Source organism: Barbus barbus, assembly GCF_936440315.1.
Source record: "Barbus barbus genome assembly, chromosome: 25".
In the NCBI taxonomy this organism is placed as follows: Eukaryota; Metazoa; Chordata; class Actinopteri; order Cypriniformes; family Cyprinidae; genus Barbus; species Barbus barbus.
In genome coordinates, this window is record NC_136753.1 from 12,747,191 (window position 1) to 12,766,921 (window position 19,731).

Here is a 19,731-nt window from a genome sequence, read left to right on the forward strand (position 1 = left end):
TTCATGCTTGAAGAAATAAGCCATTTTGCAACTGCCCCCACTCTCCCCTATACTTTGTGCACAACATAGGCCTATAGGATTTTAACTAAGGCTTTGACATTGCTGGAAGAGGATATTGTATATTGTAAGTCTTTATAGGTACATGGACACAGTCCTTAAATTTACAAATTGAGAAACCAAAAGAATATTATTATTAAATCAGTCTGGACAAAAGAAAAAGTTTTATTTTTGTATCGAATATTTAGATTTTTCCAAATAAAATATCTGTAGGGACTTTTTGCCCAAATTTGACAATTTGATGAGCAATTTAGAGAAAATATAATTACATATCAATAACCATGACTGACCCTTATCCTCCCTGTTGCCTATAGACAAAATCAGGCTGGGGTGTCACCAGCTGCATTTTTGCAGCAATACTGAGTGTGCGTAACTGGACCAAACAGAAAGCAACCAGCACACACATTATATCGCTATATGTAAATTCAGACAATTGTTCAAAACATTTATTTGTCTTTAAAACCGTATACATTGCGTTGAATTGCAAATTTTACTTAAAAACTAAAAAGAACAGCATTATAAGATCCATGAAGCTCTTTGAAATAATTTAGAAAGTCAATTTTATTCATATGATTTTCACCATCACTTTCTCTCTCTCACTCTCGCACACACACACACATCCATGCACACCCACACACATTCAGTAAAATACACTGCTGGACACATTCAGCAAAGCAAAAAAAAAAAACTGAGGCAACCGCTGAAAAAAAAAAAAAAAAAGGCATACCAAAAGAAAGATAAAAATAACTTCCATAATAACACTTTTAACAGTTTTAACAGTCAAAGATGATAATATAAACAATGGCATCTTTAATAACCCAAAATGTAAAGCTACCAAAACATCAAAACAACTTCCTCTCCAATTATATACATCAGAAAAACACTATATAAGTGATTCCTTCCAGCGGTGTATAAAAAAAGGAAATGAAGTGAAGATACTTGGCATTCATTCAAAAACACAGAAGTCAAAGTATGCTTTGCACCATCTTTCACACACTTCTTTGTGGGACTGTTATCTGATGTAAAACAAATTAAATTTGGCTTTAAACCAGTCAGGCCAGCCATGTCAAACACCACAAATCTGAATAGTAATTAAATAAATATGTCAATCTCAGAACATCGATAAAAACTAATGCATCACATCAAGGAAAATAGATTGAAAGAAAAGATGTAACATATCCAGTGTCATCACATTACCCTCCACTGCTTTCAGGATGAGGTATGAATTGAATAGTTTAGTTGTGGCTAACAATAAAATGACCCATTATGACTCAAATGCTCATAGGCAACATTTATATTAATGACAATAGTTCCTAATGACCAAGACTGATACATCAAGACATTTGTGGGATTACTCAGATTGGGATTCACAAGTTTAACACCCAGTGCGTCAAAGGTATTGTCCTGGACATTAAATCTCTCTGTGAAACTGTTGATGGTTCATCCATCATCAATTGTCTTCATGAGAATTAATGTTTACACAGCTACAAATGACCCCATGTTTCCACCAGAGGGAACTTGTCTATCTCTCCAGACTCTGTGACCTGTTGATCTCCAATGATGAATGTCAACTTGTACCTCATTCTCACTTTCTCCTGCAAAAGAAACACAAATACATTTAATACAGCCATTTAGTTTATCATAGAAATTGTATCATGTAAGCACTCAAGCAATTGCTTTTTAAATTACACTAGTTAAAGTCCAACTAACTAGCACAAAATATTGCTGAGCTTTTAGTTCTCTAAATATGGTGACAAACATTTCCCTGTTCAGTGCTTCCATGGTATGCATGAATTGAAAGTCCCATATTGAAAAACAATTTAATATAAAAACAAAATTATATATAATTCACTTATTGGTGCTATTGGTGATACATTTCATTAAGTTGGTGTGTTAGTAAATGGTTTTTAATGAAAGAGATAGATTTAATAGTATAATTTATTGATTTTGGTGTCATTTTTGATCCTATTAATCAATCTTAGAAAATGTACGTGCTCAATTTGTAACTGGTGTTACAACCCTTTTCTTTTATTTGAATACATTTTGCCAAAATTCTAACTGATTATTGCAATTAAAACCAAACATTACTACAACAGAAAAGCAATATTTTTATTTCTACAGTAGGCAATAAAGATAAAACAAATATGGTGCCATTAAGTTACTTCTCTTTAATAAATGTCCTAATAATGCTGAGACAAGGGTCTCATAAATATGGGGATAAATTTGCACCCAGAAGTAAGCTACATCTCACAAATCCAACTTTTGAGGACATCCTCATTTGTGAAATAAGTAAAAAATTTGTACATATATTTTTACTTGTATTTGTAGATTTTTATTAATTTGTTTTTAAATCTCAAGCTCTGTTTTTCTTTTAAGTTTAGGGTTAGGTTTTAGTATTTACTACTAATTGTATGTAACAACAGAAGTTTATGGATTGTCCTTATTTTGATAGCCAAGTAAGTGTGTGTGTGTCTCTCTTCACCTTCAGTGGGTTAGCCAGCAGCATGATCTGAGTGATGGAACTGGGGGGCATGAAGGGGTTAAAGGAGGCCATTTCTGTTCCAGAAGGGGGCTGCAGTTTCACTTTCATAGACTGTCAATCACAAATTATAAAAAGTAACAAAAATGAATGAACCAAAACAATTGCAAACATGTGAAACCAAAAGCTATTCAGAACTGCAAAGTCCATAGAGTAAAAATGCTTATCTACCATGACAAAACAATAACTGTGTGCTGTTAGGATCAATTTAAATCATATATGCAAAAGTATTATTGTTAAAACTTCAGCGGGACATTAAAAAAAAAAGGTATTCTGTGCCTCTCACCTTTGGCACAGCAACCTGAAGCACTACGTTCCTCACCAAGAGTGGTGCTGTGTTCAGCATGGACACCACAACCACCAGAACATCAGAGCGACCAGGCGGGTGGTCAGTAGCAAAGTGCAACAACACACGAACACCATCCTTATCATAGGCTGTCACTGGACACTCCTTACCTGTGAAAAGATAAAAGTAAAAAAACACAGTACTAAGCCTAACAGGCAAGTAAGCTGGAATAACTGATATAGACTGGTCTGGATTTAACTATTATCAGAACAAAAGGAACGTATTATCAACAGCATCCATATTCATTTATTGGCCTTACTTGGTTTAATGGCCTCCAGTGGGACAAAGACACTGGTCAGGGAGATATCCGAGCCTGAGGGTGACTGACTGGTGGGTAATGTAGGAGAGAGTGATCTGAAGAGAGGGCTGTCTGGCGCAAAGCTCTGAGGTTTGGCAGAGGTTAAAGCAGAAGGCACTGGTGTTATTCCAGTGGGCAAACTGAATGTGGTTAATGCAGGATGGATGTTCTCTTCTCCAGCTCTAAGTTCTCTGCTACCCAAGCTTGAATAATTGAACTGGCTGCTACAGAAAGAACAAACAATTAGCTGCGTTTAAAAACATAAGCCATTCCACTACTAGCACTTTGATCATAATTAAAGGCTCTAATAATAGATTGTGCTCTAATAATAGAGTGTGCAATGTGTGCCCCTTTCCTTCCATGTATGAATGCTACTATTAAACTGAACAACTGGCATTTACCAATGGCATCAATTCAACACACTAGAATATATTTTAAAATGTATTTATTCCTGTGCTGAAGAAGCTGCATTTTCAGCAGCCATTACTCCAATCTTCAGTGTCACATTACACTTAAGAAATTATTCTAATATGCAGATTTGGTGCTCATAACAATGTGACGATTCTATCTGTTTCTGAACCAAACCATGATGCTTTTTTAAATTGCTATTACTTTACTACTAATTATACTTTACTTTATTTTATTTAATTCTCTCACTACCTATTACTCTTGTCCAGGTCCAGCATGGCTAAATCTTTGCAGCTCTGCTGGAGGGAGTTTTCAAAGACTGAGGTAGCTTCAGAGGCAGGTGGCGCTGTTGAGATGAGAGGATTTAAGGGAGCAGAACTGCAAAGTAGGTCAATCACTGGTTTGGGAGTCTGTCAACCAAAAAAAAAAAAAAAAAACAAATTCATAAGATCCAGATTTGTATAGCCATATTTAACCTAAATGTCAAGCACTCTAGTAATCTTACTTGTGAAGAAATCCACTGATTGCTTTGGGCTTCTTTTGTATTCTTTTCTGCTGACTTGCTTGAGTTTGAGTCCAGATTAGTAAGGCCTGCAAAGTAGTAATTTTAAAGTGTTAATTTTAAACAATGAGATTGTCTTCAAAGAAAAAATGAAGCCTGGGTGTCTGTTTGATACTTATTATATTTAAACACATTATTATATAAAACAATGTAAACTAAAAAAAACTTTTCTATTTGAACATATTCTACATTTTATTTTTCCTGTAATGCCAAAGCTACATTTTCAGCAGCTATTATATCCATTTTAAGTGTCATATGAACCTTCTGCTGTATTCTAATAAAGTAGTATGCTGTATAGCAAAAAGAAAAAAAAACAATGGACATGCTTTTATTTTCTAAATTAAAGTTTTTTATATTATAAAACGTTATCTGGATTTTGAAAACATCTGAAAGGTAGTGTATTACATTCTAAATAAAATATCTATCTTACATTGTAGAAGTACTATCAGGCCATTTTTACCTAATGAACAAAGTTCGTCATCTAGAAGAGAGAAACTGCTGGGAAGCTGGCTTGGTGGAGAACTGGTTTGGAAACTTGATGACCCAGAGGACGTGTTGGAAGAGTAAGGCTGAGCTCCAACTAAAGGAGTAAGTGCGAGGAGGTCAGCTGGTAGAGAATCAGAGTGCTGAGGTGAAGTCAAAACATGTTTAAGGGGTGAAGGAGTCCCAGAGTCCAAATCAGCCAGATCAATCAAAATTTCCAAAGAGGTTCTGCCAGTGGTGCCTAAACAAATGAAAAACATGAACTCACCCTGAATTGCATTTTCAGGGCAGTAATTTGATAAATCCTGCAAGCTCTTTAGATTATTCAGATACCAAAAAAAAAAAAAAAATGGAATTAGTACATTAAGACATGAAGTGTAAGAATTCTGGTATTATACATACGTTCTGAAGCTGCTGATCCTGGTATGTCAGTCATAATGATCTGTCCTTCAACAATCTTTTTATAGGAGTTGATGACTCGTGAGAGATCATCACTAGCATGCAAAATATCGCCTGCACCAAAGACGACCAGAAGGTACATGTAGAACAGAGGAAGTTTTATTTTATTTTATTTATAATACATTATTGGCTCAATACCTAAATGAGTTTTTGTTTACTAGTGTGCATTACCTAAGGCACAGTCATCATCATCTGTCTCGGTGGCAAGTCTGAAGACAGCAGTTCTAAGTTTGTCACAGTCATTATACAGATCCTATGAACAAAGCAAGTTGCACATGGTCAGATACATTTAATTACAGGTTAAGTCCAGCAGTGACCAGATCTAAACTCAGGTGGCTCACCTTTAGAAGTTCTTTGTCTTCTTGCGTCGACTCATCTTTTTTGAAATGACTTAGCATCTCATTAAGGAGCTTCACACTGTTGTTCACCTCTTCAAGGGTGCTGGCACGATGGGAAACTTTCTGCTGTAGAGCCTCATCCTGAAAGCAAAGCAAGAAGCCTATAAGCCATGTGAGGAATCTATTCTTCGTTCAAGCACAACGATGCAGGGAGTAAACAAAAGGATCAATGACATGACGCAAATGTGAGCATGAGCATGATTTTTTAATTAAAATGCATTTTTATATTATACCAAACTATACCAAAAGAATATCTTATTATTATTTCTTAGAAAAGTACCAAAACTAATAATTAAAACAAGAAACCTAATAGGCAGAAAAAAATGATACCATATAACAGACCATGTGTCAAGGTCAGTAAGTCTCTTAAAATGTCAAAAATTTGACTATGACAATATTTTATGAATATGTCATGTGGTGCATCTCCCCCAAGACATAGATAGATTTATAAATTAATAATTCATTATGTTTCTAACAAATAATTGTTACTTAAAATTTTTTAAATATATTTTAACTAGTGCTGTCAAACGATTAGTTGTGATTAATCGCATCCAAAATAAGTTTTTGTTTACATAATATGTATACTGTGTATATTTATTATGTATATATATATAAATACACACACATAACAGCATATTTAAAAAATATTTAAATGTATATATTTATATTCACATAATTTATATCATATATAAATTAGTGCTGTCAATCGATTAAAAAAATTAACTAATTAATCACACATTTTTCTAAAATTAATCGTGATTAATCACGCTTAACCCCACCTAACATTCAAGTTTTTAAATAAACAATCTTCAAATGTACAATGTACAAACAACATAAAGACAGTATATTTTTTATATTTCTTTAATGGTATCTTTTTCATGATTGAAGGCCAGCATCACTGATATCAATACTACTGATGTCTCTATAAAAAAACATTTTTTGCCCCCTGAATATTTAACCATTGACTGTAGCCGTTCAGCATTACAGTATAATTGAGAGCTATCAATTTTAACATTTATTAGACTTAACGTCTAATTTAAGTGAACTTAAAACAATCTTCACATGAACCCATTATAATAAATGACATATTTAGCTAGCTGTGCCCTTCAGCAGAAATATACAGAAAATGAATACTTACCAAACACTAAATTCTAAATTAAATATAGATGAACCCCTTAAAACTATAAAAGTTATTGATTTCCTCTTTTTTCTTTTGTTCTTGGATTAATAGACATCACAGCAGCTGGTTCTCTTATTTGCCTGCTATTGCTTTAAAAGCTGCTGCTGCTGAAGGTGATGGGGATCTGACATGCATCTTATTTTCTCACAAATCTCTTTACATTTTCTGACTCACTTCAGGTCTGAAAGTCTCAACTAATGAGCGAATGAGTTGAATTGGGTATTTTAGATGAGGGAGACAGTGCTAGGGTGCCTCAGGACAGTTTTTAAAACCATTTCAGAGACATGTACTTAAATGTGACGCATATATAATAGGCTATTGCATGCATGCACACAGTTTAAGGCAGCTTTAATCGCCTTTTTGGTAACTTCATGCCTTAACTGACGGCATAACTACGACATTGCATGCACGTAGTTTCTTTCGCTGTATGATATGAAATGATATAGGCTACAGCGCGCACCGGCACCTTTGTGCGTGTATTTGAAGAGTGCGCGCTACGAGCACAGTATCTTTTACGCGCTTGTTTGACTCGCGTCTGGCGTGGAGGCGACGTATAGAGCATGTGTCAGAAACTTCTCCCGTTTGATGTGGTCATAAAGACATTCTGCATCTAAATAAACGCAATCCTTTGCAAGAAAAAAAGAGACAGAGGCAGCAGTTGCGAATGGGGTGGCCAACCCTAGCCCCGCCCCTGCGTTATTTTGCGTTAATATTTTTAACGCGTTAATCTGAAAATAATTAATAGCATGCGTTAACGCGCTAATTTTGACACCACTAATATAAATATATTAAATGTAAATTTTTTCTTAAATATATACATGCATGTGTGTGTATTTATATATACATAAATATACACAGTATACATATTATGTAAACAAAAACTTATTTTGGATGCGATTAATTGCTTGACAGCACTAATTTTAACATATATTTTCTAAAACATTAGCATAAAATTATCCCTCACCTCTTTGACCATGTTCTTAATAATGCGGTTGGCTTCTTGAAGATCCTCCGGCTTTTTACTTTTAAGAAGTTCTGCAAGACGCTGCAGGGACAAATTTTAAACAAAGACAATGGTTTACAACTTAACAAGATGGATCACAAGCATTGGCTCACACTGTGGTCTAAACCGTTCCCCTTAAAAGAAAATTCCAGGCTCAGTACAAGTTAAGCAAGAGCTTAAAAAGCAGAACTTCAAAAAACAAATATCATCTCATAAAATCACTCACATTGACTTTTCTGCTCAAATTTAAGCTGTGAAATTTTTAAAGGGTTTTTTTGGTTTATGGCCTTATGTTGTCACAGTAACAAAATTATAAATTGTATGCAACTTCTCCCAGAAAAGGTTAGTAAATAATTGTATCAAACTAAAACTTTTAACACACATTTGAAACTGTAATTATTTTAACCTTTACTTTATGTATTTGCCTCATTCAATTCCACTGAAGATGTATCACTTCCATTGTAGGTTCCACTTAAAGCTTTGTAATTAGTAAACAAGAAACTAATTTAATGGCACAGTTTAATAAAACTTTAATGGTACCAAACCCAGAATATGCGTTTAATCTCTGATACTCTAATGTGCTTCTTCACCTTACTCTTTTCCTCATTGTCAAACACTGGATTCTTGGGCTGTGGCGACGGAACGAGAGTCTTGTCCACAGGAACCACTGGGTCTTCTGCTACAATGCCTGAGAAAGAATGTGGTTAAAACTGAACTAGACATGCTTGTGAAACTGGAACACAGAAATTAAGTATGTGATATTCTTATAAATGTTTATATTTGTGGTGAAAGAACCTTGCTTCTTTAGCATTTGATAGGCCTCTATAATCTTTGCCTCATCTGGTAAAGCAACTGACCAGCTGTAAAGCAACTCTATTACTTTAGTCTTCACTCGTTCAGATACTCTGTCTCCCAAATACTGTAGGATAAAAAAAGGATAAAAGCATTAAAACATTTCATGTTGATTTTGCTGTATTAAATGGATCAGGGGTCACCAAACTTGATCCTGGAGGGCCGGTGTCCTGCAGAGTTTAGCTCCAACTTGCCTCAACACACCTGTCTGGAAGTTTCAAGTATACCTAGTAAGCCCTTGATTGACCGCTTCCGTGATTTTAATTAGGGCTGAAGCTGAACTCCGGCCCTCCAAGACAGAGTCTGGTGACCCCTGAAATAGATAGTTTACTTAAATCATTACCTTTGGTGAAACTATTTTGATGAGTTCATTTAAAAATCTAAATTTTCCAACTTCATTATGAAATCTTCTTCCACAGTTCTTCATGCAAGCTTCTAAAACCTGCAAAAATGATCTATATTTAGTTAGTCACTATTTTATTATTATTATTATTTTAAGGAGATAAACTCACAGTTAGTGCTTGTAACGATTCCCAGTCTTGTGGTGACTGGATTTTATGCGCTAATAATCTGACCGAGATCTGTGGGCTGCAACATACAGACAAAATTCTCACTTGATTTATAAGAAACGCACTTAGTGTCCCCATGTAGGCCTATAAGAAGACAGTTTCATGTACCAGTTATAAAAAGTAAACATACCCCTCAAGTTCCTTATTGATTTGGTCGCAGAAGCCGATAATGTACTCCCACTCCTCTTGTCTGTTGGAAGGATTGGTGGCTTTGTCTACCAAGAAAAAGAGTCACACAAACATCACAATTTTCAAATTGTTACTTTTATACTTTTTTGGTTTACCATATTTATAAAATAACAAAATGTCAAATTACATTTAAATTTGTGCAATTAGCAGATGTTTGTATCCCAAGAGACAAGTAAGCAACACCAAATCATAGTGTGTGATTCCAGGTTTGCTTTACAGTTTACATTCAGTAAACTGTGCAACATGCCAGTAAAGTTTAAGACAAAATTATTGGTTTTCTACTTAAAACTGAAGTTTCAGAGATAGCAAAGAAGTGTTAAGTTAAACTATTTTAGGAACAGCAGTTCAGAAGGAGTTTAATAAATGGTATACTTGCTAATCACAAATGCGTCTGTGTCTCAAAACCTAGTGAGCTGCCTACCTAGACATTTAGGTGCAAAATAGACGCGTTTAACGTTCGTCCCAAATATTCTGCTGAATTGAATTAACACCTAAAATGCGGTCTAGGAAGAGTCAGTTTATATTGCGTCTAACCATCATGGTGTCGTGTCAGTATAAATATCACAGACTCTCCGAGACATGTCAAAACAACTGGTCACAAACAGCATCTGGATGTGATTGTTAATCTCGAAGACGTTACAGAGTAAAATTAAATCGTATTCTGCTAATGTATTAGCACAATAACTCACTTAGCCATGACTCCAGTGACTCTCCTTCCTGATCCGCCATGATCACACAGTAGGCACAGCTGACTAAAGCGAGCTACACATTCCAGTCATGTGACATTCTCGAGCTTGTGTGATAATTAGTGGCGCGTGGTCTTCCGAAAGAGAATAAACAATAGCGTTCTATGATGTAAATCACGGTCTCGGAAATTACATTTAAATTTGGAATACGTCTGCAATAATTTCTGTCAGACATTTATTAAATGTATGGAAGCCCGTTCCCGCCACCTTAAGAAAAAATATAATTCTGTAAGTCATAATAATGAGATACTTTCTCGTAATAATGACTTAGTTTCTCGTAATAATTACTTATTTTCTCATAATAATGACTTAGTTTCTCGTAATAATGACTTATTTTCTCATAATAATGACTTAACGTTACTCCTAAAAAAAAAAAAAATAAAAAAAAAATAAAAGACTTACTCCGCGCATGCGCAGTGCATGAATGGCGGCACGCTAGTGACATCTGCTGGTCAAAACCATGCAGGAACACGGCAAACAGCGCTTGTTCTGTATTTAAAACTGTATAATCTATCATTAAATAACGATTTCAGATAAATTATCTGCTTTTGTTACTCTGCCAGAAAATGAAGTTCATGGCTTCAGATATAGAGGAATATATTCCAACAAAAATCACACGCATTTTATGAAGAAATGAAAGCCATTACACATATAAACTTAACGAATAGATGTTAATTTCGATGATTTGTTAGTTTTTTATTAGCTGTCACTTTCCATATGCATCAAATGCATAAGCCCACAGTAGCCCAATCTCCTCTCGCTAGCACAAAGCATCATTGTTCGTTACCATGGCAACCGCTTGGTCTTCAGCATCCCACACCGCTTCTTGCAGGACATGAAAAATGCTTAATGTGGCTTAAAGTACAATGACTAATTCAGGATACAGTATTATTGATCATGCATACAGGCAAGCATAACAACCCAGAATTTGAACATAACACCCAAAGTTGCATGTTAAGCGTTTTCCTATAGAAAACCGTTATAGAAAATGCTGCATAAGAGTTGCTGTTTTGCGTTGCATTCATATTTTGGGTCCACCTGAATGCCTGTATATACAGTATGCATGATAATTAAGTTATGTACTGAATTTGGTTCAGCCTGTCTTTGTACTTCAAGCCACGTTAAGCATTTTTCACGTTAAGCGTTTGTCCTGCAAGAAGCGGTGTGGGATGCTGAAGACCAAGCGGTTGCCATGGTAACGAACAATGATGCTTTGTGCTTTTGAAATGAGATTAGAAATGAGATCAACTTTATTGTCATTATGCAGAGTACAAGTACAGAGCTAATGAAATGCAGTTAGCATCTAACCAGAAGTGCAAGAATATAGTGTTTTATATACATATAAGTGCAGAACTGGATCGCGCGAACACGAATGAAATAACCAGGTAAATTAACACTATTTTCCAAAATCTGGTAAGACGCTGAGCCTCGCGATGTGTTCGCGCCGCCATATGGCTTTGTATGAAGCATGTGATGCATGAAAGGGACAGCTAATAAAACTAATAGATCAATGAAATAGACATCTATAAATTAAGTTTATATGCATAATGGCTTTAATTTCTTCATAAAATGCCTGTATTTCTTAAATGAAATATTAGTCTGGAATGTTTGAAGCCGTAACTATCTGGTAGAGCAACTTGCTGGTACGTGCTACAAATGAACAAGACTACATGCAGATCATTTATCTGACATCGTTATTTAATGATAGATTATACAGTTTTAGATTACAGAACAAGCGCTGTTTGCGGTGTTCCTGCATGGCTTTGACCAGCAGATATCACTAGCGTGCCGCCACTCATGCACTGCGCATGCGCGGAGTAAGTCTTTTTTTTTTATTTGTTTTTTTTTTATTATTATTATTATGAGAAAGTTTCTCGTTATTTCGAGAAAATAAGTCATTATTATGAGAAAGTTTCTCATTATTACGAGAAAATAAGTAATTATTATGAGAAAGTTTCTCATTATTAGAGGAAAATAAGTAATTATTATGAGAAAGTTTCTCATTATTACGAGACATTTTCTCAATATAACGAGATACTTAAGTCATAATTATTAGGGCTGGGTAAAAAATATCGATTCTCCGATTTTAATCGATCTTCAGTTTAACGCAACGATATCGATTCGGGAAATCCCCGAATCGATTCTTAATGCGCGTGCTTCACGTAAGAGGATATGAATATTCACCTCTCGTCCTGAAGGTGTCACCATCTATAGATATACTTACCTGGCAGGGGAGACACCATGATCAAGAAGGCGGTTCACCCAGGCGAGGCTTGGCCACGGTGTGTGTGTTCACTGCTGTGTGTGTGTGTGTGTGTGTGTGTGTGTGTTCACTGCTGTGTGTGTGTGTGTGTGTGTTCACTACTGTGTGTGTGCACGTTGGATGGGTTAAATGCAGAGCACGAATTCCGAGTATGGGTCACCATACTTGGCTGAATGTCACTTCACTTATCTTTCGAATTGCTCCACTAAAAAAAAACAACTGTGTGCACCCTATTATTAATGTAGATGTGTATTTCAGTAATAAACTTAAGTAGGAGAGTTTCAGTTACCAGCATTTATATCAAAATATGGATCCCATGTCTGCAAAACTAACATTTTAAATGAAATATTGATAGCTAATCGATATCGAATCGAATCGAAACCATAAAAATAAGAATCGAATCGAATCGCAGAATTGGTCACAATACCCAGCCCTAATAATTATGAGAAAGTATCTCATTATTATGATTTACAGAATTATATTTTTTTTTAAGGTGGCGGGAACGGGCTTCCATAGGGGATTACTTTATCTTCTGATATTTATTGAGGAATATATTATACATTTCACTTAAAAAAAAAAAAAAAAAACTTTCATAAACATTAATGTTTGGCACGTAAAAAAAACAAAAAAAACTTAAATGTTCTAATCATGTCTCAATCTAATCCCTGTCTGAGATAGGATTCCTTTAATTCCAAATATGAAGATTATACAAAATTTATTTTGCTTCCATTATGAATTACCACAAATTATTTGATGTTTGTACTTGTATGGACAGTCACAATTGTTCATACGACAGTTATCAGATGCTTTTGCTGAGACATTTTGAATGTTTATGGCGTCACCTGGAAAAATGTTGGGAACGTTGTTCTAAAAGACCAAGGTGAAAGAAATACACAATTTAGCATCAGTATCACAGGTCAGATTTTGTTCATATAGCCTACTGTCAACTTCAATTTTCTACATTTTCTACAATTCTTTTAAAGTAAATTAATTTTATTCAGTATTCACACCTTCACAACAAATGTAAAATGTTTCTTTAAAGTTAATATTGTTTTGAAAGTAGTTTTGTATAATACTTTATGTTTGTCCCAGTACTTCACAATCATTACTGTTTTGTTGTCTCCCAATAAATTCAATTACAAAGAGCCCATCAAAATCACATGACCTAAAAGCGTAACAGATGGAGGACCTGTAGACCTTTACTGCAGTGCTACTGATGGCTACCCAGCTTTTTTATCCACTGGTTTGGTCATTCTGGAGCTAATTTGGCCATTCAATCAGACCTTGGAAAAGTCAACAAGGACATTAATGTCTAGCAAACTGATTTTCAAATCTGTTGACTTGGGCCTGGTGCCATTTAGATGCACATAATTGCCATTCAAGTCGATGCAAAATGAACAAAGAACTTGCCTGTTTGGTCCAGTTTCTTTACCAGATCCCATTAGAGGATATTTAAAACAAATTAATACAGAATTTTGTCTGATATCCAAAACTAATAGCTCTTCTATCAGCCCAATAGGCAAGGTAAAAGCAGGAAGGAGATTGCTGTTATACCAAAGCAAAGGCAAGCCTTGAGATGGAAACATTCCCAAACTCTAACTTGTGAAGACAAGAAGATTAAACAGGAACAGAAAAATGATTATGTCTGCAAGAGGGATTTCTGCAAATAGGCTTTTGCCACAATGTCAGCTAATGATTCAAAAAGGGGAATGTTTAGAAAAAAACCATGATTGTACACTTTGCATTATTTGCCCTTATACACAAACAGTAAGACATGCTTCTAACCATCTATGAATGATTCTCAAATTCATGATTTTATATTAATAATTGTTAAGCAGAAAGCATATTTGGTAAAAAAAAAAAAAACTATAAAATTGTACAGTATATGTACTTCTACTGTCATAATAAACATCATGAGAAAAAAGATGCAGATGTGTAGACTGTAATAATACATTTACACATTGTTATGTGAATGATATAGAACATGTTATAAATCAGGAAAAGCTGCTAAAATTATCTGGAAACAGGGAACATACGCAAAGTTCATATTTGCGTTTGAATCAAAATATATCCCATATGGTACACTGTGTGACTGACATTTTCAATTTACCTCTATTTGCCTTTTCTTTTTTTTTCAGATCATGAAAGGAAGATTAAAAGAAAGTTTATGTTGATTTGCTGTTTTATATCAGCACTGAAGCTGATGAATGTTTTTGAAACAGGTCCTGACAAAACTCAGCAGTGACAGGAAAAGACACCTCATATGCATGTTTGATCTTTACTCTTGCACAGCAAAATTCTGCGACTGAAATACAGACAATTCAAAATTTCACCTGATGGCCCTGGTGGTGGAGAGATTTCTCTACATTAATTTCTTGTCTTGTTCAATTCGGTGAGCTTGGACATGCAAACTCACAATTGGTGGAAATGTTCTTACAATTCTTTAATTTCTATTCTATGCTCTGTGTTGTAACATGAAATGTTGATATGTTCTGTGCTTGCCTAACTTCTAGGAAGGTCAAGGGTACTTTAAAACAACAGGCCTCAGAAGGAACTAGAATGAGAGGCCATGAACCAACTGTGTGCTTATCACATGATTACATAATCTACACTCTAGTGATTACACTGGGAAAACAGTTGGCTCGAAGTCAGGTTAGTATGAGTGTAACCAATCACACACATGCCTGATGCAACTTGATTATTTTAAACATGATCATCAAGGTATAAATGTGCATTTTTCTGGTTGTTGATTGCACTGCTGTTTCTGAAGTGACTTCTTGCCAGCCATGAATAAACCCAGGAGTGGTGTCGTAATGCTACACAGCTATGTAATGGAATCTTTCTGGAATCTTTTGTTTTAAAAAAAACAAGAGGTATAAAAAGTTGATTAGTTAATTGTTACTCTTGTGTTTTTTATACCCGTGTTTGACAATTTATGGTCTTGGCTTGTGGGTGTTTATAATGTGTGCAACAAGCAATTTGCCTATTATGTATGGGTTCTAAATTATTTAATTGGGATTAATTGTATAATTGTGATTTTATAAAGCTCCAATTTATATGCAAGTTAAATATTTAGCTCTTAAAAGTTAATATATAATATTCAAAATATAAAATAATTCAATTATACAATGTATAGCTATTTTAAGTTTATTTAAAATATTTTGGGCATATTTTAAGATTGTTTTTTACATGTTTGTTTAGATTAATCTGAAGTTTGTTGATTTCACACAATGTTTTACCATATTATCCAATGATACTTATCTAGCATCGTTTAACGTCATTTTTAGTAACTTGGTACAATTACAATTTAGTAAAACTACTCAAACTTTTACAGTCAGAAATTCTTTTCTACAACCATGTAGTTTACGGAATGCTTATAACTTGGCAAAGAGAGAGAGCAAGAGCAAAAGTTCTATTTATGAAATTCAAAACAGCAGACGTTATAATATATAAACAAGACAGTGTCACTGCTCTCAAATTTTGTAAAATATCCTTACAGCAGCCAACATGACTGAACATTTTTCACACATAGTGGCCCATATAGAAACTTTAACAATGTAGTCCATTATAAACTAATATAAAATTAAGAATCTTTTACAAGGTATCTTACTGTATTAACAACACAGGTAAAGGTCAGACAATCTTCCTCGGAGGTTGCAATTAGACCCATTTGATTGTAAAAATATGAAGTGTACATTGTATCAAACCTCTAACAATAACAAAAAACAGAAAAGACAACTATCATTCAAGAATACTGCTGGTGGCTCACAGTTTTAGAGCTGGTAGTGTTTTCTTTTCTTATTGCAACAAATCAAAATCCAGTGCAGATTCATGATACTGACTTCACAAGAGAACACCAAAACTGAACATTCTGTGCAAAACTCAAACACTGAACAACACATGCAAATGCATGAACACAAGGCTCTTCCATAATTCTCCACAGTACTATTACATGGGGTTTCCACTTCTTTCTCCCATGAAGTACTCTTTAGACCTGCTGCAAACACTGAACGCTTGAAATCCTAATGCTAACAAGGAACATCATTCTCTTCTCGGTGCCTCTCAGTCAACTACTTCACTGTAGTAGTACTTGTGCGCAGTGTCAGTGAGGGTCCAGCCACTGGCCCTGAACTCCAAGATCTCCAGGAGCAAGAGCCTTGTCATGGAGCTGAGGTCTTCCTGAAGGAGAAAACCATCCCGTAGCCAGTAAAAAAGCTGGTTCATGCGCTGGGAGTTTGTTTGCTCTAGCTGCTCGCCGACACGATGAAGCTGTACGACCAGGCAGTCCACCTGTTAGAAACACAAAGGAAATTCTTGTATTTAGTTGTTGACACTGATCCAAAATAAGCTGGAAAGTACAAGACAATAAAATACTTTATTTTGTCATTATTTCCAGTGATGTTACTCTGCGTAGTTTTAAAATCTGTTCAAATCTTAACAGTTGTTTAGTTTATTCCAACCGTCAGCATTAAAGGTGGAGTAAGCAATTTCTGGAAGCCAATGTTGATATTTGAAATCACCAAAACAAACACGCCCCTACCCCAAAAGTGTCTCAGCCCTATTTTGACAGCTCCGCCCCACACATACGTAATCTGTGAAACAAAGCAAAACGATGTGTTGAAAGAGAATAAAAAATCATATCAAAAAGATCGGTCCTGTCTGTTGTTTATTAATTCAAGCGGTGATGTTCTACAATGTTGTCCGTTGACACACTAATTCGGTCACTGGTAAGTTACTTACCAGTGACCGAATTAGTGTACACGATCAACTGATTCGTGAGCTAGGGAGCTGATTGAGATGCACCCCGTGTCTCTGAGTGAGGAAATGCTATGAGGCGTGACAAATCTCAGACAGAGAACTGCTACCGCGTTCTATTTATGACATACTGACACAAATTTCAAACGATTTTCAACGGTCGCTTTATCGCATCCAGTGCAGGCAGACATTAGCTGTTGCGTCGCGTCCAGTGTAGACACGGTGTTACTCACCTATCGAGAACAACCAAAGCAACCTCGGTGTCTGATCGCAGGCCTTCCGCTCCTTGAGTTCTCTCCAGTGCTGGAAAGCTGATCTGATATTTACACGAGTCCTACTTCTTGCCTTATTCCGTAGACATTTTCCACTTTTGTTTTTTTACTGAACGCTCTCTCCTTCATATCATGAGTAGACATGCCCCTTACTGCTGATTGGCTACAAGTTTGTTTTGGTACTTGGCCCCGAAAAATGACATACCCCCCCTTTAAAAGTTGGAATAAACACTGATATTTAGGCTCATGTTCAGATAAGCAGGAGAAATAGTTACCTCACAGTGTGTACCATTGGGATTGTTGCTACTACGTGAATATATTAGGAGTTCTCCGCAAGCATACAGTATTCATATTAACAATAAGTTAATAGTTAATGGTAATGAAAATAAATTATTAATATTCTGAACAGTTTTATCCATTATTGTGTATGCTGGCATTTTCAAATGACCTACAGGGTCAGTCATGCCATTTATGAACCCTCGCTCATCATCTCATGCCATGGGATGCAAACCTCAGAATCTCAGCAGAAATCACCTGGCCTGGGTAAATTTCACCAACAGTTTTATGAATACTGTAAATTTAGATATATTCCTCATTTTACATGTAAATAAATATTACTAAATTATTTGATTTGGAAATTTGACAACATAAATTTGAAACAAGGTTAAGGTTCCAATGTAGCAGACATTAAAAAATTCTTCCCAAAGTGAAATTTATCTCCAAATATTTATGTTGAAATATCTTACCTCTTCCTCATTCATTAAGGCATCTGGCTGAGCCAACCTATAGAGGCAGTCATATACTGGATCCACAAGGGGCGCAAGAGGAGCATTGTTCACCTACAAATAAAACATTAAGGCAAAAACCTTGTGGAGGACAAAATAAATAAGATAATTCAAAATATTACTAGCAAGTGCGATCTTTTACCTTGATATAATCAAATATGCTGCACATAAACGTGACCAAACACACCCACTCCTGCACTGAGCGGTTTCGAGTCTCCTCTCTGGCAGTGAACGCTTGCTGTAGACGTGTCAACAGATTTCCCCTGAATACATTGGTTGCAGCTTTCTGAGCTTCTGCCTGTTTAGAGCAAGAGATTATTCACCATGTAATAGAATAATTTAAAAAAAGTTTCAGTAGAGGTTGATTTCACTCTGTGGGTTTTTGTAGACAGCAGCAGCAGCAACAACAACAACAAAGATGCAGGTTCATGAAATCAGATTTAGGTTTTGACTAGGTCACAAATGAGCAACATAAGAAAGACTTACCTGAACTACAGCATAACACATGCGGCCAGCATCTTTACAGAATGAGATGTCTTTCAGTGACTGGTCTACAAAGGCGTTAGACAGCTTCTCCAAATCAACGGACTTGGGATCTGTGAAGAAGTGGTGTAAAACAAATTATTTGATATTTTTAAGTGCTTAGCCTGCAGACCTAACTAATGGCATGTTACTTCAAAACCCTGCCAATGCATTTTAATGAACTATCAGAGCAAGTCAGGTAAAGTTTCCATACCGTCAATCGCTTTTTGAAACATAGTCTGAGTTCCAACATCAAGAGCCGTCCAAGCTGAATCCATGCTGCTTGGAATTAGAAAAAAATAAGGTAACGTTAATCAGGACAGGGATACCATCACAGACAAGGGCTAAAACTAATTTATTTATTTAACAAATAAATATAAGATCACTTGTACTGCATGATAACAAAACAGAACATGACAAGGTTCGCTCGCATGCATTGGTCATCTTGCTGATTTTTGGCAGTTTTCAACTTAGCACAAATTCTAGCTTCGTTAAAGAAACGAATTTAAGTCAAAACATTGAGAAATTTGTAATAACACACTCTTGCTTCAAACGATGCAAGGGGAATCCTCGCGCTTGTTTCATTCGTTTCCTGATGGCGTGGGACTGGCCAGTGCGCATGCGCTTTTACACTTGCCTCCGAATTCTATTATTTTGGTGGATTTCAACACTGACATGCACCACCATGGCTTGTATTATCTTATCTTAAAATTAAATGCACTCTTAAAATGCCCTAATTTGTAGTATTATTAATTATTTGCAGTTTCTGTAAACTGTTAATATATCACAGGTTATCTGTATGCAGTTCTTAAAAAAACAACTTTATTTTGCAAGATGTCACTAGAGGGCGACAAAATAACAAGTATGAAAATGTAGAGGTTGCTTGTGTGGAACCGACCAAGACGAGAGAAAAAGTGTCAGTCGGAATTGTCATAACGTTATAATGGATTTAAAAATGAATGAACATTTTGTGCTACTGTGTGTTTATATGATTTACATGTTGCTCACAAAAACTTCTTTTAGTTGTTGTCAGTGAAAGATTTGA

The 19,731-nt window shown here is 35.4% G+C and overlaps 2 protein-coding genes across 3 annotated transcripts; both read right to left on the reverse strand.

The window, feature by feature from the left end:
* Nucleotides 1-1,069: 1,069 nt before the first annotated feature.
* On the reverse strand, nt 1,070-10,453 carry LOC306845479 (ADP-ribosylation factor-binding protein GGA3-like). Its single transcript, XM_079378321.1, has 17 exons — nt 10,033-10,453; nt 9,285-9,369; nt 9,098-9,173; nt 8,929-9,027; nt 8,529-8,652; nt 8,324-8,421; nt 7,695-7,775; nt 5,494-5,631; nt 5,324-5,405; nt 5,096-5,206; nt 4,671-4,934; nt 4,154-4,239; nt 3,901-4,058; nt 3,202-3,464; nt 2,883-3,052; nt 2,540-2,650; nt 1,070-1,652 (listed from the first exon to the last, which is right to left on the reverse strand). Exons 1-17 carry the CDS (start codon nt 10,070-10,072, stop codon nt 1,542-1,544), a joined length of 2,097 nt encoding a protein of 698 aa, XP_079234447.1. The 5' UTR covers nt 10,073-10,453; the 3' UTR covers nt 1,070-1,541.
* A 5,031-nt stretch (nt 10,454-15,484) lies between these two features.
* LOC306845434 (MIF4G domain-containing protein A) lies at nt 15,485-19,288 on the reverse strand. 2 transcript variants are annotated; one of them, XM_079378229.1, is made up of 7 exons: nt 19,228-19,288; nt 18,901-18,965; nt 18,651-18,760; nt 18,307-18,462; nt 18,126-18,218; nt 16,893-16,944; nt 15,485-16,642 (listed from the first exon to the last, which is right to left on the reverse strand). In XM_079378229.1, exons 1-7 carry the CDS (start codon nt 19,269-19,271, stop codon nt 16,455-16,457), a joined length of 708 nt encoding a protein of 235 aa, XP_079234355.1. In that variant the 5' UTR covers nt 19,272-19,288; the 3' UTR covers nt 15,485-16,454. The 2 variants fall into 2 exon arrangements, with proteins under 2 accessions (XP_079234355.1, XP_079234356.1); XM_079378230.1 differs by lacking the exon at nt 16,893-16,944.
* Nucleotides 19,289-19,731: the final 443 nt, after the last annotated feature.

Coding starts and splice junctions, on each gene's coding strand:
- LOC306845434 (XM_079378229.1), bottom strand. CDS start 19,271: ATGAAACAAGCGCGAGGATTCCCCTTGCATCGTTTGAAGCAAGA. Junction 18,463..18,650: donor TGTGTTATGCTGTAGTTCAG/GTAAGTCTTTCT, acceptor TGCTCTAAACAG/GCAGAAGCTCAGAAAGCTGC. Junction 16,643..16,892: donor AGGGCTGAGACACTTTTGGG/GTAGGGGCGTGT, acceptor TGTTTCTAACAG/GTGGACTGCCTGGTCGTACA.
- LOC306845479 (XM_079378321.1), bottom strand. CDS start 10,072: ATGGCGGATCAGGAAGGAGAGTCACTGGAGTCATGGCTAA. Junction 7,776..8,323: donor ACAATGAGGAAAAGAGTAAG/GTGAAGAAGCAC, acceptor TTGTCCCTGCAG/CGTCTTGCAGAACTTCTTAA. Junction 4,240..4,670: donor TGACGAACTTTGTTCATTAG/GTAAAAATGGCC, acceptor ACTACTTTGCAG/GCCTTACTAATCTGGACTCA.